General features: G+C 40.6%; 1 protein-coding gene across 3 annotated transcripts in view; it reads right to left on the reverse strand.

The window, feature by feature from the left end:
* Positions 1-922: 922 nt before the first annotated feature.
* Positions 923-20031, reverse strand: part of PLCH1 (phospholipase C eta 1) — a 156200-nt gene continuing 137091 nt past the window's right edge. The window contains exons 13-23 of one of the 3 annotated variants that reach the window (XM_054710964.1): positions 18835-18926; positions 18401-18498; positions 15188-15367; positions 14989-15096; positions 13576-13700; positions 10346-10430; positions 8321-8467; positions 8012-8091; positions 6459-6518; positions 5683-6037; positions 923-3069 (exon numbers count right to left, since the gene is read on the reverse strand). In XM_054710964.1, the coding sequence (XP_054566939.1) occupies positions 986-3069; positions 5683-6037; positions 6459-6518; positions 8012-8091; positions 8321-8467; positions 10346-10430; positions 13576-13700; positions 14989-15096; positions 15188-15367; positions 18401-18498; positions 18835-18926 (3414 nt within the window). In that variant the 3' untranslated portion in view covers positions 923-985. The remainder of the gene's footprint in view (positions 3070-5682; positions 6038-6458; positions 6519-8011; positions 8092-8320; positions 8468-10345; positions 10431-13575; positions 13701-14988; positions 15097-15187; positions 15368-18400; positions 18499-18834; positions 18927-20031) is intronic. The other 2 variants (XM_028146487.2, XM_008142214.3) reach the window with 2 other exon arrangements.

Here is a 20031-nt window from a genome sequence, read left to right on the forward strand (position 1 = left end):
TGAACATGCAATAAAAAATGGATTCACAGTGAAAATAATGTATGTTGGTACTAAAATATAGTTACTTGGCTCCCTGAAGGAAAAGGTTTCTTCTAATTATCTATTCACTTGGGTTTTATTAGGAGAAAGTTTTGGGGGGGGGGGGAATTCCTCAAAAGCTTTGGGGGAAGTTTTCAATTTCTGCTACTATTGTTAGTGTCTGGAAGTCCCTCATTCTGAAAGCCATTGTTTGCAGCCTATTATTTAATCAGAAAATTCAAAAATACAACCACCAGCTCGGTAACTGTGTTCTTGTTACATACAAAGCCATTAGCAAAAATATGTAACAAAATTTAGGTAAAACCAACAAGTTTGTCCTTATATTAGTATACTTTATAATAAAGAAGTTTGCTTTATTCCACACCCTCACCGCCTGCTGTAAAATGAGAGGGTCTGGGGGGAGTAGCTACCAGAACTCTTATTCTGGTTGGGGCAGAGAAATCTTAAAAGGTAAGGTAACTATTTTAATCACCTTTTAACCGAGTTGTAAAAATGCATCTGGGCTTCTCAACAAAGGAGGAAAAATAGGAACGATGATAATGGCTTTAAAATAAAGAATTCATCCCTTCGTCCTTTGCAAAGTCTCTTAGCTAACTCAAGTTAGAGAGTGAAAATGACTACGTTGGTGACTGTGAGTTCAGGTGAAACATACGTACACTGTCACCCAAGCTGCTGAGAAGGTTCGCATGGAGGGCATGCACATATTTCATACCGATAAGAGTTTACACCACAGGGGAGAAAGATCATATAGGTACGTGGGGAATGCCACCCAAATCTATACATAATCGCATAAACAGGAAGAACTCGTGGAGTCAAAGGGAGACCAAAATACAAGTTTAAAAATACATGTTCAAATCATTTCAAAGCCAAGGACCCTGTTTACTGAAAACGCTCGACAGTTCTACAGAATACCTTGTAAACATTGAAAAATGCAGCGTTATGTAATTCACAGTCTCAAAAGAAAATAAATTTCTGGTTTATCATCGCTGCTTGGCTCTGTCTGCAAAACGGAATTATCCGAACAGAGCTGGTCGGCGTGGCCCGCGTGCAGGGCTGCGCATGCGCCCTCGGGGATGCCCCGGCCCTCCAGGCCGCTGCCCTTGGCGTTGCTCAGGTAGCCGGCTATGTAGGAGCCCGTGGAGTGCCGGTTCCCCGCGGGCGCGGGCGCCGTCGGCTTGTTTCGAAGAACCACTCCACCCACGTGGGTGGGGTTCCCAGCCTTTTGCTTGTTGGCTTCCTGCTTCTCCCTGGCACGGCTGGCAATATTGCGCACTCTGCTCTGACTTCTGGATGACAGCTTTCTGACCAGCGCCCTGGGGAACTGATTGGCATCCTGCTTTGCGTACAGCACCTGGCAGCTGTCTTCCTGGTCAAAGGACACGAGTTTCCGCAGCTGCTCGGTCAGGGCATCCATAGGCTCTAACGACTGTGTCTTCACAGTCACACCCTTCCTGTCTCGGACGCCCGTTGTAACGAAACTCTTACTAATACACTGGTACTTGCTTTCGAAATTGCAGGCGATGTCCTCCGATGTTAAGTCCCCCAGGCTTTTGGATTTGCAAGGACTGGGCAGCTTCAGAACAGGCAGGGGAGGCTGCTGGGGCTGCTGGGGCGCAGGGGCATGCAAGTCTTGGGCACCAGACGGGGGCACGCAGGTCTGGTTCATTTTTGCATCTGAATTGGAGAAGTGCTTATGCATAAAACCAGCACCCTGATAGGCTAGACAAGAACGACTTTGATTTTTGACCCCTTGACTCGTGTTGAATATTTCAGAGACAGGAGGGTGGAGCGTCGCTTTGCAGTAGCCGTTTCCCAAGCCTCTTTGAAAATGGTCCACCACATCCCGACTGTGCTTCAGTTTGAAAGGAGAAGCGAGGGGACTTGTGCCTTCTCGCCTATAATCATAGGTGGTTATAGACAGATTTTCCGAGTCTCCGTCGATTTCCACGAGACTGCTCTCCCCAGAAATTAAACAGAGCGTGGGGTCAGCTATCCCGTCTCCCAGGGTCAAGTGGGTGGAAGAGGCAAGGCTGTTCTCCAGGATTTCCCAGTCTTTCCCATGGGTGGGACTTTTTGGTAACCAGCAGTGAGAAGTGTTAGAGGAACAAGGCAGGTTGCTGTCCGTGGCCCCTGTCTTGGCCTTAGCAGAAGGGTCATCATCTAGTTTGGTTTTGGAGACGTTAGGAGTGCAGGTAGTTTCACAAACCACTGTGTGTGTTGAGCGTTCGGAGGTCTCAGGACTTAAGAACGCAATCCGCTCCGGAGTTGAGCAGAGTAAGGATGCCTTGGGTTTTCCCTGGGGAAAGTCATGCTTGAAGGGCGTTTTTAGGTCCATGGTGGGCAAGGGAGGATGGTCTGACCTCATACGGGTGCCATGAGGATGAGAAACAACTGTGAGGTTAGCCTGATCCCTGGTCTCATCCAACTGGCCAATCAGTGCTGAGATGGAGCTGCCCGGCTCATTCTCATTCGTTAAAGTGACATTGTCGATAAGATGGGAAATGTCACTCTCCTGCAGGATCTCGGTAGAATGTAAGTCAGGTGTGTCAGGACAGAGCGTAGAGACGTCTGACAAAGAAAAGGATGTTGTAGCTCTACCCTTACCGCAATTACCATCCACGCTTTTAATCTCCAGATCGCTCTGAGAAAGGATGCTTCCTGACAGTGTGCTTTTCCCTTCCACGAAGCCCCCAGCATTCCCATTCTCCTTAGTTTTCACACCATACGGATCTTGCGTTAGGTTAACTGCAGGATTAAGAGCCACATGCTTCTTTGGGGAGAGGGATTTGTTGGGGCAGCGGTGTTCCTGGCCATCACCTGACACTGTTGGTTTGGTTCTCCCACCCTTGGGACCTGGCACTCCCTCCTGTTCTGTGATTGACATCTTGGTAGTAGAAACAGCGGAGTCCCCTTGGCTGATGTCTTTGTGGAGGAGAGCGCTGGAGGAAGAGGATAACTTTTTGCTGAAATGTGGAAAACGTTGATCTTTTATACTTGCCTTCCCATTTCTGCTGCCATCCTCCACTTCTGCTGAATGAAACAAACAACATTTTAGGTGACATCTGGCACTTTGTGTAGAAGCTGCACACACTCATGTTTGTCTTCAGACAGACAAATGGAGAATGTAAATCTGTTACATCGTGGAAGGATATAATTATGGATTGCATAGATTTTCAACAAAGTATCTGTGTGATGAAATGGTAAAATATATGTATAGGAATTTCACTGAAGTTTCCCTTTGAATATCGATTACATCAGTTAAGGATGTAATATTCATTATCCAAAAAAAAAAGAAAAATGTCAATGAGTTACCATACTTTTACAGTGAGGATTACCTTAAGTTGTTTCCTATTCAGATTTGTACTACACAGAAGCATGGCAATAAAAACAGAACAAGACAGCTCTGTTAAACAAAGTATTGTGGTACCTGTAAGCAAGATACTATAAGTTTTCAGAGTTAAGCGTGTATTAAAAGTACAAATCATATTATTTTTAAAAATTGTTCTGGCAAAAGATATAATTAATTTCTAAAACAAAATGGAAGGTGAAATAAATATATTAAAATGTCAATATATTGTCTTTAAAATGAAAAATTGAAGAATCGGTCACTAATTCTATGCCATTGTGAATGCCTAATTTTCTGTTATCATATTTTTGTTTCTAGTAAACACATTTTATATTGCAATCTCCCCTACAAGAGGAAGCAAAATATCAAGCACAGTAAGGAAAACTGTAAAAACACACAAATCACAGCAATTTGGGGTACCCCATCATGCTTATTATAGTGCTAAGACAATATTGGGCGTTTAAGTATTCTTGATCAGATTCTTTTAATAGTATTTCAATGCTTTCAGTCATGATCTATAAAAAATAATTTGTTTATTAAATATTTTCCTAACTAAAAATATTCATCATAAATCTTTGATAAACCCTAAAATTATAAGGAAAATAATTAAATTTCCAATGATGTTACCACTCAGAGTCAGGCACTGTATGTTTTTGTAGAGGAATAGAACTATGTATAGAATTTTATATTCAGCATTTTCACCAATTAATATTTTTTCTACATTATAACTTGAATAATTCCATGGCTATGTATTGCTCCATATTTGCCACAAATTTTATCTATACATATACATATACATATACATATACATATACATATACATATATGAAAGACTAACTTATATAATTGTTTTTTAAATGGAAGAAAGAAACATCACCTCAATATTGCTTTCTAACTCACCTTAATGCTATTAAAATCTTAATTTTGGCATTGACAGAATAACTACCAATTTTTGTTAAATGTAGTTTCATTTTCTCCCAAATGGAATTCTAATATAAATTTTGAAGCATGTATTTCATCTCTCCTCTGATATTCCTCTTAGCAAAATTTTCAGACTTTTAAACTCCCTTTTCTTATTCAAATAAGCCATTCAAAAATTGGTGTATCTCCCTAGAATATCTTCAAAATAAAAAAATTAATATAAGCAAAATGGTGCTTGTGAGAAAATCGATTATTGAAACTAGATTGTATGATAAAAGGAGAATTTCCTAAAAGAAATAGGTATCACATTCGACTTGTCTGAAATTATTCTGATTTAATTAAAACATACTTGTTTCAGAGACATCAAATGAACACAGTTTTGGTGCTAAATTATCTAGAATAAGGCAGGAGAAGGGGTCACTGACACAAGCCAAGAAGTCTTTGGTACATTACAAGGCAAGCCTCACTGTTTATCAAGTTCTTGATATGAGTGAAGTATTCTGCTCAAGTTAGGGGAAGAGCTGGGGAACATGCTTGAGGAGCCTACAACCCGGAAGGAGCTGCAGCCAGGCTGCCTGCCCAGCAGCATCCAGGGATCAGGGAAACGAGGCCACAGGAAAACAGCGCCTGAGCTACCTCTTGAGGAATCAGAGATGTTTAAGTGAAGATAGTAACTTGCTTTAACATCTGGTTTTTCCTCTTTCTCCATAAACATTCCCAGTCACAGAAATGTATTATATGTGGGGGCGAGAAATACAACTATGTTCAACTTCAGAAAAATCAATACATTCCTATTCAACCTGAGAACCATCAGTATATAAGGTACCCACCGAGAAAACCAAGGTCTCTGCTCGTATTCTGCAGGTTTCACCTCTCTCTACCAGACCCAACAGATCCCTGCAATCACCCCTGCTGGTGTCTCATCCCTCACTGTTACTTTCAGATGTCAATGTGAGTTTAGGCTTAAGCTCTTCTACCACCCTCTCCCCCAAGTTTATCTGGTCTAAAAAAAATAACTTTAGTCCAGCCGGTGCGGCTCAGTGGTTAGTCCGGCCGATGCGGCTCAGTGTTGACCTATGAACAAGGAAGTTATCCTTCGATTCACATCAGGCACATGCCCGGGGTTGCAGGCTCAATCCCCAGTAGGGGGCGTGCAGGAGGCAGCCGATCAATGAGTATCATCATTGGTGTTTCTCTCTCTCCCTCTCCTCTCCCTTCCTCTCTGAAATCAATACAAATATATATTTAAAAAAATAACTTTAACAACTACTTATTTTTCAGTGTGTTTGACTATAAATGTCAACCACATTATAATAACTAGAGATCAAAATGCCGCTTACAGGGGTTTCTTTTTAGAGAAACTTAAAGCATCTTACCCAGAGAGTTTTCTTTTTCGTCGGTGTCTTTTGCTGTTTCGGATACAGGCAGCGACAGAGCCCCCAGAAAGCACTTGTCAACAGGCATGGAGACCGGGCGCACCTGCAGGCTCCGCGTGGTCCTCCTCACAACACCATCCGGACCCCTGGCAGCCTCAGACACCGAGTCCTTTACCTCCACCACCTCCTGGAAGCCCATTTTGCTCTTCTTCCTGCCTTTGGCCGGCGCGCTGGCCGTGCGGCGCAGAATCCTCTCTCCGATCGATCGCTTCCGCACGTGATGGGAACTGCTTTCTGAAGAGCTGTGCCTGGGATTCTTATTGAACAGTCCCTTCAGACCTTGGAGCTGTCTGTTCTGGAGATACAAAAGGACCAACCACAAAGTCAGCAAAGGCAGTGGTGTCAACAACTTGCCTTTTTAAGATGACAGCTCCATGAAAAATGGAATACAAAATGGAAATTTTCAGCCATTGCAAGATATTCGGACCAAGGAAACAGCAGCTCACAGCATGTTTGCACAATGTCATGCACGTCTTATCCACCTTACTTCGTGAGGAAGGCAGCCTTCCAGAAGTCTCCTAACCCGGAGATGACGAGGGGGCAGGAGAAGTTTTCACAGTTAACAAGACTGTTAAAAACTTCAGCTGCCTGAAAGCAACGGATGTGTGTTTCAAACTGGGAAGCAGGAAAATGGAGTGACATGAGAGAGCATGAGGCCATAACTGTTTTAAAAAGACACATGTCAGCAAGAACAAAGCACCATGCTGAGCAACTACCTTTGTAGCTCCTAGAAAGTGCAATATAGTGTAACTGGGGTTGAGTATTAAAGGGCTCCACTGTAAGGGAAGAGACAAACAGACAAACACAATTTGGGCTCAGTTCAAGGGGGCACAAGTGAAAACGAAAGAAAAAATGCATATATGCCTCTCTAAACCCTGACTTGGGGTTTCAGTGATTTTAGCCACGGGTTCATTCAGGGCTCCACTCACCACCACCGCATGGCGGTTTGTGCATCCCAACCCAAACAGACCTTGAGAGTAATAAATTATATGACTTCTAAGTGAACACTTGTTTAGGAGAAAGAAGTCCTGTGGAACACTTTCTTTTTCATGTTTTAATTTATTTCTGGATCAAGTTTTTAAACAGCTTCTGAATTTTATGATTTCCGTCAAGTATGATAAATACTAGAAAAACTACTTAGTTACCCTGGGATTCCTAGAAATTCAAGAGTCATTTTTCGATCACTTATGTTTGTGTGTATTTAGGCCAGAGGAAAAAGTATCAACAAGCAGCACAAACAGAAACCCAGGGCTACACGTAGAAAGTCGAGGAATAAAACTGCATCACTCTTAGAGATTAGATTCTCAGACATCCCATCACCTAAGACTGATGTGAGAAACATACACCCCTGATTGGGGCTGAATTCATCCATTCCCTAGCAATGTAGTCGTGGTTAATATTAATATCAGCCAACATTTTTGAGCATTTATTATGTGCCAGGCAGATTTCTAAGGATAACATTTATTTATTTATGAGGTGGGTACTTTTTTTACTCCACACTTACAGGTGAGAAAGCTGAGGGACAGAGGATGTATATCCCTCTGCAGAGAAGCTCCACGCTACGCATTCTTTCTGGGAAAGAACACAGTCTTTCTGGGCCTTACTCAATGCTCTCAGAGTCCCTCCAAATCCCAGCTGGTTCTGCAAACGCATTCCAGTGGCCAAGTCTCCAATTACTTGGCATGACCAGAGGACAGCCTATTGATTTATAAACCTCGAGGGAGTCGTACAATGAAGTGAGCAGTGTCAGGAGAGAACTAGGATACATTTTTGTGGTCTTTTTCTTAAGTCCTGTGGGTGGCTTTAAATTTCATTCTTGAGTTTTAGGTTTTCTATTAAATACAACGGCATCCAAGGAAGGCAGCCTGCCTAGAACTGGCTGGAATCACAGCTTGGTTAGTACAAGTAATTCATCAAACATCCGAGACACTACATTTCCCATTGCAGCCAGCCGGGAGTTTTTAAGAATTAAAATAAAAATCAACATTTAACTCTATCTCCACTGTGTTAACGAATGATCACCTGAGAGAATAGTTTTCTGTCAAGCCCAGAGGGGCCCGCTGGGGGGAAGGAATGGGTACACACCCCTAGGAGCAGAAGGAGCACATGTGGATGGGGACCTGAACGCAGGACAGCATAGGGCTCCCTGGGCTTCCCTACAATTTTCTGCTCAAGAGGTACAGTCCTTTGATGCAGTTAGTCAATAAGTAACTTTGTTAAGGACCATAGGATTGTTGCATGCGGCTTCAACCCCTATAATCTTTCTCACCTTTCCATAGATTTCATTGATTGTTATGTGAACAAATATGGATGCTTCTGTCAGCCCTTCCAAATAGACATGCCGGTAGCCTGATAAGAGAAGAGAAAGCAGTTTTCTTTCATTGAACTTGCATTTGGCTTCCCCACCGGTACAGTCAAATTAGGATTTTGACTTCACATTTCACAAAGCATGTCAACACACATATTACCATTCCACGCGTGTAACATGTCATACATTGTGTCTATCAACACCATATATTAAATCTTCCGAAGAAAATGGAATGGCCAGTCTATAGAGGCAAGGCCAGGCCATACCTACCAGGCACTAAGCTGCTGAAGGTCACAGTTCGTTGTCCAACGAAGTCTCGTCCAATAGGATCGTGATCCCACACAAGGAACCGGACCAAAGCTATTTCTGGCATGTGTACTGTAAATGTCAGCGTTTCTTCCCACACAGGGTTAAACCCTCAGAGAAACAGGAAAAGAAAAATCAGAAAAAGCAAAGAGGTTGGCTAAAAATGAATTGGCCACAACATCTGCAAAGCAGGCAGTGAAAATTGCTTGCAATGGTTATTAAACTCACACAGAAGACCAAGCCGCCCCATGATGCCTTACTGAAATAAAGCCTCGGAATTTACCCCATTGCTAGAAAATAATTGGTAAGAAAATTGCCTGTAAATGATTACATCAATTCTAATAATCTTTGATGCCCAATTGCACTGCAGGGAAAGCTCTTTCACACAATATTCAGGATGCTTCAATAAGGTCAAAGTAGCTATAGTAAGGATCTAAGAATGTTTTAGCATAAAATGATAAAGGATGATTCCCACCCCCACCCCCACAAGAGAATTATGCCTCTCACTCATCAAAAATTCTGCTGCTGCAAGAATCGCTAGCAACTGTTTCATAGGAAGGTTTCTTGCAGATTTCAATGCTTAGATATCATGCTATTTAATTCTTAAGGCAATCTTCTAAGGGTGGTAGGTCAGGGTTTGTTTTTGTTTTCTTCTATTTAAGAAAAAAAAATGTGTATTACCAACATTCAAAAATTACACAGGTAACACATACTCCTTTTTTTTAAGTAGGAAAATAAGTATTTATAAATAATTTTATAGTTGAAAAATTGATGTTCAGAGAAAATAATGTGCCTAGGGGCACACAATTAGGAACATTGCCTAATTAGACTGTTCATTAATGATTTCCAGTGGCTTCTTGTGAAGCAAGACCTTAATACATAAAGATGAAGTATTTTTACAGCTACTAAAAATAAACAGAAAGGTCTATAATTCAATTCAAATTCTAAATGCAAAACTCCATTTATTTCTTGGTAAGATTCTCTCAGATAAAATAATTATTTAAATTAATAAAAATTTAAGTACTCTATAAGTTTTTCCTTTCTAAAAAGGAATATAAATTTTATTATAATGTATGCACTCAGGGGCATCAGCAGCTAACCCTGTTAAACACCTTAGCAAATGGCATAATTATGGACTGAAAAGCATTGAAATGCAGTCCCTCCTGAACAAAAGAAGAGATTTTCTTTGTCTTGACTTAGTGATGACCTCTCAGTTACTTCTGGGTGAAAAAAAAAAACCTTTGAACACTGATAGGAAAATGCAATATAGGAAGTTCTTAAGCATGGTATTTAAGTAATAAGTTCGTGCTACTCTTTTACCCCCAAATTCCTCTCCTTAAAGTAGTGCTTAGAAAAATTCCCCTTCAGGTCTCTCTTTGAATTTCTAATGTCTCCAATGTTTTGAGAATTGAGAAGAACAAGTATGCAATAATGTTTATCAAATGTATGAACGAACACAATTTTAGATGATTGCGAAGAAAAAGACACAAAGGTTGGGTAAAGAAAGCGGTCTTTACATTATAGCCAAAAATACAAGAATGCTGCCCATTCACCACATGTGCATATTCAAGAAGACTTGCCAGAGCATGCTGCCTGCGCCTTAGAGTCTTACATGCTCCAGAAAACAGGAGAAATCATCAGGACATAGATGTGCATAATAAAAACACAATATAAAAACAGGACAGAGGCATTTTCCTAAGTGGAGTTTTAACTCAGCCCTTTAAAATATAATTTGTTCTTTTCATGAGAAAAAAATTTTTGCTTTGAAAGCAAAAATCTTGAGAGCCTATATTACAATGTCCATCAAAACATCTCATTCATTAATCCCATGTTTACTTAGTTTTATGTGTTGAATAGCCCTTAACATAAACTCAGATGGCAGTTATGGACTTTAGGAATTTCTGTTCTACGTAGACACATTTTTCTTTTTCAGTGCAAATTCTATTTCTAGAGCACCCTGATTAAAGTGAACACAGACTATCATCTTACCATTGTCATCCACCACACGGGTTTGATCTTTACAACAATCTACTGGCAATCCAATAATTTCAACTTCAACAAAAGGATCGATGATCTATAAAGAGAGTGTATTATAATGACTCATACATTTCTATGCATGTGTTAATTAATATGAGAATACTGGCCAAAATGTCTACATTTCAGCAGTAACCCATTTTATTAGGTGCTTAACAAGAAAAAGAAACTGTACTAGGTGCAATAGATACAGCTACATGGGACAGAAATTAAAAAATGGATTAAATTTTTGTTTGCCAATATCTATTAACGCTATACAAATTTTACCCAATGATCTACAACTTGCGTTCAGGGTATACACCCAACAGATATGTGAGCTTTTGTCTCTGTACAAATGCTCAGAGCAGCTGTATTCATAATAGTGACACTGGAAACAACCTAAATGTCTGTTATGAGTGGGATGGATAAACTATGAAATATCCATTTAATGAATACTATACAACAATGAAAAATAACAAATTTCCACTATATAGACATAATGTTGAGCAAGCCAGACACAAAGAGTGAATACTGTAAAAGTAATTTACAAAAAGTTTGAGCACAGCCCTAGCTGGTTTGGCTCACTGGATAGAGTGTCGGCCTGGGGACTGAAGGGTTCCAGGTTCGATTCCGGTCAAGGGCATGTACCTTGGTTGCGGGCACATCTCCAGTGTGGGGTGTGCAGGAGGCAGCTGATCGATGTTTCTCTCTCATCGATGTTTCTAACTCTCTATCCCTCTCCCTTCCTCTCTGTAAAAAACTCAATAAAAATATATTTTAAAAAAAAGTTTGAGCACAGACAAAATTACTCTATTATGATAGGGGTTGGTGTTTGATGAGGGAGCAGTACTGACTAGGATGGACAGAAGCTTTCTGGGGGTTCTGTCTTTGAACTGGGTTACATAATAATTAATAGAGCTTATCCTCACTTGATCTGTGAATTTTAATGTAGTTAAATCAGTGATACTATAATATAAATTTTAACAGATTTAAAAAGATTTAAAAATAATCAAAAGAAAAAATATGAGTGTTTAGTCTTCCTCCCACCCCCTCCACATCACCCCTCCTCTAGGGGAAGGCATCCTGCTTTGTTGACCATCTGGAAGCTCATTACCTGGTGCAGGTTCCAGATAATGAGCAATGAAGGACTCAAACCCGAAGGGACCCAAGAGAGCAGAGAGAATGTTTGAAGTCCAAGAAAATACATTTTTAGGAGCTTGGTGAGTAAAGAGAATATAGATCCCTCAATCTGTGAGCCGGAGGTAACTGTGTCTGCTTCACCCCACCGTAACCCAGATGAGACACAAGAAGAATGGAATCAGATAGTGGCAGCAAGTCCAGGGAGAGATTTGGGAGGTAGGGCACCTAGCAGATGGTAATTTACTAGATGTGGAAAGAAAAAAAAAAAGTGAAAATTAAAGATGACAATTTCTGATTGGGAGCAAGAAAAATTGTCATTTCATTCTCAGAAATATGAATAATATAAGAGGATAATGGAAGCCAGGATGGGAAGAAAAACCTCTATCTTTATTTTCATTACCCTCTGACTAAAGGACAACATAGTAGTATTACTAGTGCAGTTTTGTCTCTCATAGAAATCACAGATGTTCTCATGTCACGTTATGGTTGTTGCAGAAATCTTCATGAATCAACTATACTCATCACAACTTAAAATTCTAATAGTTATTAGACCACCTCTAATCCTGCTATTTACTTACTGTATTAATGAACACATATATTTGCATGTCACAATTTGTTTATAATATTTTGATAAAGTGAATTTTAATTGGTTTCTGTGTGGCCCTATTTTATTTTATGCATTTAAAAACATTATTCAGAGAAGGGCCTCATCAGATACCAAAGGGTTCCATCGCTCAAAAAAGTCATAATATCCTGATAAAGAACCTTACAAGCCAAGATAAGGAGGTTGGATTTTGTTTTAATTACAAAGAAAGACAGTCCCTATACATTTAAAAGACTACTCTAACTCCACAGACTATGTATTAATTACAAAGGTAAAGAGATATCTATTTAATGAAGACAAAGAGTTTATGGTAATACTAAACTGCAGAACTGCATGGTTTCCCATAACATTCATGATCCAGAAATGATGGTTTAACAGGTAGGAGTGGCAAAGAGCCTGATGGGCCACTCCTGAGAGGAAGGGCATGAACATAAGAGGGGCTGACAGGTCGGGAGAAAATTGTGGCCAAGAAGGTCAAGACCAGCTGTAAGGGGAACAATGGAATAAAAGCTCTAAAAAGACAGGCTGCTGTGGTCATAGAGGAGACATTTTTAAAAATATATTTTATTGATTTTTTACAGAGAAGAAGGGAGAGGTATAGAGAGTTAGAAACATGGATGAGAGAGAAACATCAATCAGCTGCCTCCTGCACAACCCCCACTGGGGATGTGCCCGCAACCACAGTACACTCCCTTGACCAGAATCGAACCTGGGACCCTTCACTCCGCAGGCCGATGCTCTATCCACTGAGCCAAACTGGTTAGGGCTAGAGGAGACATTTTAAAACCATGCTACAGAGGTGTAGCAAGTAATGACAAGGTTCAGCATGTGGCCAAGAGCAGGTGGTTGATGTCAGGAGTGGCCCATCAGGCTCTTTGCCACTCCTACCTGTTAAACCATCATTTCTGGATCATGAATGTTATGGGAAACCATGCAGTTCTGCAGTTTAGTATTACCATAAACTCTTTGTCTTCATTAAATAGATATCTCTTTACCTTTGTAATTAATACATAGTCTGTGGAGTTAGAGTAGTCTTTTAAATGTATAGGGACTGTCTTTCTTTGTAATTAAAACAAAATCCAACCTCCTTATCTTGGCTTATAAGGTTCTTTATCAGTGGATAGAGGAGGGGATGAGGAATGTGGATGGCAAATTAAGACATACTCTTATGCAATGCTTCTATTGATAATAAAGTTGTTCTTTGTACCCCAATGTTAGCATTGCCCATGTCAGTCTTAATAATGAGTTGAATCATATGAACTCATGCCTCCAAGGACTGTGTGTGCTTTGCCCATAAGAGCTGGTTAATAACTGGTGATCTGAGATCAGTGTCTCATTTATAAACACACACACACACACACACACACACACACACACACACACACAATACCTGACATTTTGGATGAAGTGTGAACCCAATAAGATAGTCACTAAATTAACCACTGGGTCACACGTGGCTTACCTCTCCTCGGTCTCCAAACATGGAGTCTGGAGGTTTGGGAAGTTGTTGTCCACTGATCACTTTCAGGATGAGCTGCTTTTTGGGGTTGGCAGGAAGTGGGTCACCAGAGAAAGGGTTGAAAGTACCTAAGCCAAGTAAGCAGATGTTAAAATATAATGTTAGTAGCATGGAAACACACACTACTAACATACACACAAGCTAAAGCTTGTAGAAAAAAGAAATGACAAGTGCTGAGTTACTAGAGTGTGTCTTAGAGCCAAGAAATTATCAGATAACTATCAGTGTGGCCTCTGCGTGAAGGCAATAGCAGCTGGCATTTCCATAGCTGTGGCTTTTGGTAGAATCCATGCTCCCAAAGGCAAAGGAATGGGCCAATTTAAAGCATCTGTCTGCGATGCAATTATCAACCGTGGCATGGGGGCAAGAGCAGCATTTCACTCGAATGCCAATAGTATAGGGAAGGGGAGCAGTTGTGTCAGATTTAAATAATTTCCTAACCTAAACTATCTTGGCTATAGAGTGAATATAACAAACAGAAAGACGATCTGAAATTAAGTAAATAGCAGAGGAAAACACACACATACAAAGTAAAGAATCCTGAAGATACACCTGTCAACACATTTTAACCTGAATTGTTAAAAATCCAATTTGGAGAATTTTAATAAGCAGAACCAAAAAACATGTTGTTTTTTTCCCACCTAAAACGACATTTTTTAAATCTAATACTACATTATCTTTCCTCTTTTGTTAGCACTGTTTTGTAATTGGACCATACTGACTAAAGAGCTTGATAAGCCAGCCGGTGTGGCTCAGTGGTTGAGCGTCAACCTATAAAGCAGGAGGTCACGGTTCAATTCCTGGTCAGGGTATATGCCCGGGTTGTGGGCTTGATCCCCAGTGTGGGGCATGCAGGAGGCAGCTGATCAATGATTCCTTCTCATCATTGATGTTTCTCTCTCTCTCTCACTCCCTCTCCCTTCCTCTCTGAAATCAATAAAAAATATTTTTTAAAAACTAAAAAAAAAATAAAGGGCTTGATAAAATTGTTTCAGGTGGTATTTTAATTTTGCCACCAGATTTCCAACTCATACACCCTAAAAAAGCTTCTGAGATGGCTCAGACCTTAGTAATGGTAGACAGTCCAATTTAGAAGTAATGCCCAATGAATGTCATGCTGGGCACTGGATTTCAGATGACAATCCATTGCTACCCCTGCCCTTCTTCATATGCAAAACCTCAGGAGGGAACATACTACACATCATAGCGTGACAAGAGTTTTAATTTACACTCTAACCTGAACCTACCTCTTTTTTGAAATCATGTTGCTAAACACTGGGGCATCACACTTTCTAGAGAGCTCCTTCAATAGCGGTCACCTGCCTTCAGATACACGACTAGGAAATTAACACATACCTTTGCACATTTGCTGGGGTTTGAGGACATAGCCACAGTTTCCATTTGTCTTGAATTTGGCTCGGTTTAACTGCATGATTCGCCCTTCAGACTGGTAGTTCAGTGCCACTGCGCAAGTTCAAAGTTTGAGAGAATTAGGCAAAATGCCAGCATAGACTCAAGACATGCAGAGGACCACGCCTTCCCGAGGGGTACACACCTAGCTGGCAGCCTGCGTTCCAGTAGGGTAGTGGGTTGAAGTTACTGGAGTCAATGCGGTAGGCAGAGGGGTAAATCCTTGTGAGTTGCTTTTGGTTATAAATCATGAACTGCTCTGATTTCTGCTGAACCACCTGGTGTGCTCTTGTTTCACTGAATGACAACACATTTCCTGTGGTTCCTGGCAGTTTTTAATAAAGAAAAAAAGAAAAGTGAGAACTACAGCAAAACAAACAAACAACAACAAACAAAAAACCAACTGCTTACAATAGACCTAATAACATATCAGATGATACCCACAGTAAAAAGGTGGAGGCAGCTCCTGACCAAGAAAGACCCATATAATTCCATTCTGGGACTCTTTTGACATTTTGAGGCCAAAAACGAACTGTGCTGAGATAACTGCCTGTTGTGAGGTCCCATGTTCTCCCAAGAGTTAGACCATCTCACTAGTTCATGTCTATCTGGCTAGTATGAACAGGGTGGGCAGGAGAAAAAAATTAGGTGCATAATTCAAACAGAATATCTTAAAGATATAGACAGCCGTGGATAAATAAAACTATCTGTCTAACTTAGTCCTGACAACAGGGAGACATTCATTGAAGGCATTCATCTAAAAAGCACACGTAGGAATCATGTATTAACTAATAGCATTCAGAAATAAAGAAGAAAAAAAACACAATTCCAAAAAACAAAATTTGAGTTTTAAAGTTAATTTGAATAGAATTATAGAACTAGTCAAAACCTATTTGGGAGATAAAAGTTATAATGGGGAAAGAGTTCAAAAAGCATTATAAAGAAATAATGTTTCAGCAATAAGAATAATCATCCACCTCCCCAAGTTTATAAGGAATGGAAAAATAATGAGAGGTAAACAAGCAGGAAGTTTATATTAAAATGCCTGCTTGGACATCAGGACGGGTTAATCCAGGGCCAAGGACACTCAGGTTTGGGGTCATGATGGAGTAAACCTCCAAACATTTAATATCCTACCCTTTCCCCAATCCCATCTTTTGCACCTTGTCTACAATATCCCCACTACTACTATCCCTTCCCCAAACATCCACACCTCACCCCCAAAATGACCACCATTTGTCTCCTGGACCTGCTGGAAAAGGTCAGTCTGGATAAAGAGCCAAACTTGCCCGGAGCCTCATTTTCATTCCAATGTGTTCTGTGACAGCTGAGTGTGTCTGAACCCAGACTGAGTGACATGGCCCATGAAACCAAGGAGTGGAGCTATAGTCCAGCCGGGCCACTGACCCGAATTATATCCTGATTGTGCATGTTCATTAGAGCACAGTCTCCCAGGGCCCCATTGTCCTTGCGGGTTGTACAGCCTTAGATAGGAAATGCTGGCCAGAGCTGGAGCTTGGAATAGTCATAAATACAGGTAGGAGGCAAAGCAATCAGAGAATTCATTTTTCATCTCATGATGTGCTTCAAATTAACTCTTTCCTTATCATATATAGTTTATTGACATTAACTTATTAACATAGTTCACAGCACAAGTATTCTAAAAATGATGTTATTTGAGGATTTTGATGAATACTTTGAACATGATAGGAGAGAATATAGTCTTTTTGACAAGTTAATGCAGATAATATAGTACTGTAATCAGTGTCACTGTTTGCTGTTTCTCCACATAAATATGCATACTACATTATCATCAAGATGACCCTGATAAGCATATGTCAATTAATATATTAATGCAGTTGAGTTGCTTTGCATTAGAATAAGCCATTCACTCATTGTCTATTGTTCATTTTAAGGCTGAAAAGAAAACCCACAAAAGACAAAAATAAATGAAGTTCAAGAGCTAAACAGTACTCAATACTATTTTTCTCTTAAGCTAATAGAATTATGATTTCCTACGGCATTTGTTAGAAATTATATTCCTCTAAACCAAAACACCTTCAACTCCATTGAACCACTCCAGATTAATTTTCTAGCTATGGGCAGTTATTACAAGAATGTGTTTGTTGTTCACATGCTGAGAATCCTACAGGTTATCATGCTCTCACCTGAAATTAATTTAAAATTTTTATGTCACTATTTGAAGAAGAAATCAATATAAAAGGAAAGAAAATCTACAGATAGGAAAAGATACACTTGTGAGTTAGAGGGGGGGAAAGAGATATGAGGAAAAATCCTGGAGGTCTGTGAGGACATAAGTCACCACAATGTCATTTCCCTTCTCTAAGACTTACTGAGAAAATGGGAGATTCTGATTTACATTTAACTTCCACTCAATTGAAAGTAGATTGAAAAGCCACATGACCATAGTTTATGTCTATAAACATTCATTAATGGGATAAAATAGAAATGAGAAGGGCTGAGAATAAAGGGGGAAAGAGCAACTAGCAGGAAAGCCCAGGATAAGAGCAGTTGTGACTAGAATTTCTCAACCCAATTTGTGGCAATTAATAGGTAAAAATTCAGTGAAGAGTCAGCACTTCTGAAATTTTTCTTTCTTTCTTTGTTTCTTTCTTTCTTTCTTTCTTTGTTTCTTTCTTTCTTTTGTTTTGTTTTGTTGTTGAAACCTCAATCTTTGGATTAAATTGTTTTCATCAAAGTCAAATTTTCCAATGAGAAAATAGGAGGCTTTTCAAGGTGTTTTTTAGGCCAATTAATTTCTTCTTTTTTTCTGACTGTTCACATTGGGAATGGCCATCAAACCAGGGCAGGTCTCTATAGTTCAAGTGTGGGGGAAGCCCTACTCTGACACATTTGTCTTTTTTATAATAAAGTCCTCCTCTGCCATGAAGGAAGTTTCTCTGGCCTCCAGACCCGTGGTCGGCAAACTGCGGCTCGCGAGCCACATGTGGCTCTTTGGCCCCTTGAGTGTGGCTCTTCCACAAAATACCATGGCCTGGGCGAGTCTATTTTGAAGAAGTGGCGTTAGAAGAAGTTTAAGTTTAAAAAATTTGGCTCTCAAAAGAAATTTCAATCGTTGTACTGTTGATATTTGGCTCTGTTGACTAATGAGTTTGCTGACCACTGCTCTAGACAATCAGGCAACCCTAGTAATCAATAGAGGTCTCCCTGTGAGCTAAAAGCTTGATACTGGCAGTCAGTTTCCTGACAACTCAAGTTGGGTTGTACCCAGTTCCAGAAATGTATGCTGATGATCTGATTAACAAAAGATTAATTAACTGTTGACAAAGAAAGGTCAAGGATATTTATCCAGAAGAAAAAAACATTCAATCCTTACCATCGTCCACGATGTCTTGGGCTGCCACAGAGTTTGTGTACACCACCAAATCAGAGAGCTCTCGGCAGAGCTTCATGGTTTTCCTCCGTCGACCCAACCTGTGAAATACACAAGGGACTCATGATACTTTAGACCTGGAAGAAGTGTGGGCCTTTGTTGACTCTATCTTTCTTACCTGCTCCTCATGGAGCCAGGATTAGAACCCAGTGTGTTTCCTAGTTCAACACTCTTTCCCTTACAAAACCCTACTTATGTGGTGAATTCACAGCTCATTCAGAATCAGTCTCATACCCAGTTATCTTTACAGGCCCCACCGCACTGAGCACTTTACCTTGTGATCCAGTTCTCAAGATACAAACAACTGAAACAGCCAAGGTGATGGAGATGGAGAGGCCCAGAGAGACTGAGCAAGAAACATGGAGACACCTTCTTACCTGTACAGCTGGCCTATCTCCTTGCCAGGATTCTGCTGTGCGTCCTCCTCATCATCAGTACTGTAAGATTTAGACTGTGATTTTGTGGTTTTCTGCTGGAAAAACAATCAGTAAACTTAACAACAAACTCACTGCATCAGGTAGATCTACAACATTCAGAGAATAGACTGGGCTTTAACACACACACACACACACACACACACACACACGGACAATAACTTGGAGGGAGAATAAATGCCCAGATATTGCAGATTGCCTGACCATTAATAACAAGCATGGCCATGACCATAATTATAATACTAAGGCAAAACTGAGGATTTCATGCTCTAAAATTGACTTCCAAGCCACATAAAATGTAAGTCTTAGAAAGACCTTATTAGTCATGCATTGACGGTCTCAATAAGGAATGATAGTCAAAGAAGTAACATCTATTTAAATACTATTAAGGAATAACATATCATCTTTATAGGAAGCTCACTATTCATGTTGACTTATAAAAAGCAGATTTGATTTTTTAAAACTCCAGCAGTATTATTTTTAACTAGAGGCCCGGTGCATGAAATTCGTGCATGGGGGCTAGGGGGGTGTCCTTCAGCCCAACCTGCACCCTCTCCAATCTGGGACATCCCTCTCACAATCCAGGACTGTTGGCTCCCAACCGCTTGCCTGCCTGTCTGCCTGATTGCCCCTAACCATTTCTGCCTGCCAGCCTGATCACTCCCTAACCACGCCCCTGCCAGCCTGATTGATGCCTAACTGCTCCCCTGCTGGCTCGATTGCCCCTAACTGCCCTCCCCTGCAGGCCTGGTCACCCCCAACTTCCCTCCCCTGCAGACCTGGTCACCCCCAACTGCCCTCCCTTGCCAGCCTGGTTGCCCCTAACTGCCCTCCCCTGCTGACCTGGTCACCCCTAACTGCCCTCCCTTGCCGGCCTGGTCACCCCTAACTGTCCTCCCCTGCAGGCCTGGTCACCCCCAACTGCCCTCCCCTGCTGGCCATCTTGTGTCCATATGGGGGCTGCCATCTTGTATGTTGGAGTGATGGTCAATTTGCATATTACCTCTTTATTATATAGGATGATTAACTACCATGCCTGCTTTTGATCAGTATGCATTCAAATAACCATCTATATCAAACTGCTCTGTTGAGGTTTTGACCCCTTTTAATTTCTAGCAGCAGAATGAAATTGTTATCCAT

Source organism: Eptesicus fuscus, chromosome 3 (genome assembly GCF_027574615.1).
Source record: "Eptesicus fuscus isolate TK198812 chromosome 3, DD_ASM_mEF_20220401, whole genome shotgun sequence".
Classification (NCBI taxonomy): Eukaryota; Metazoa; Chordata; class Mammalia; order Chiroptera; family Vespertilionidae; genus Eptesicus; species Eptesicus fuscus.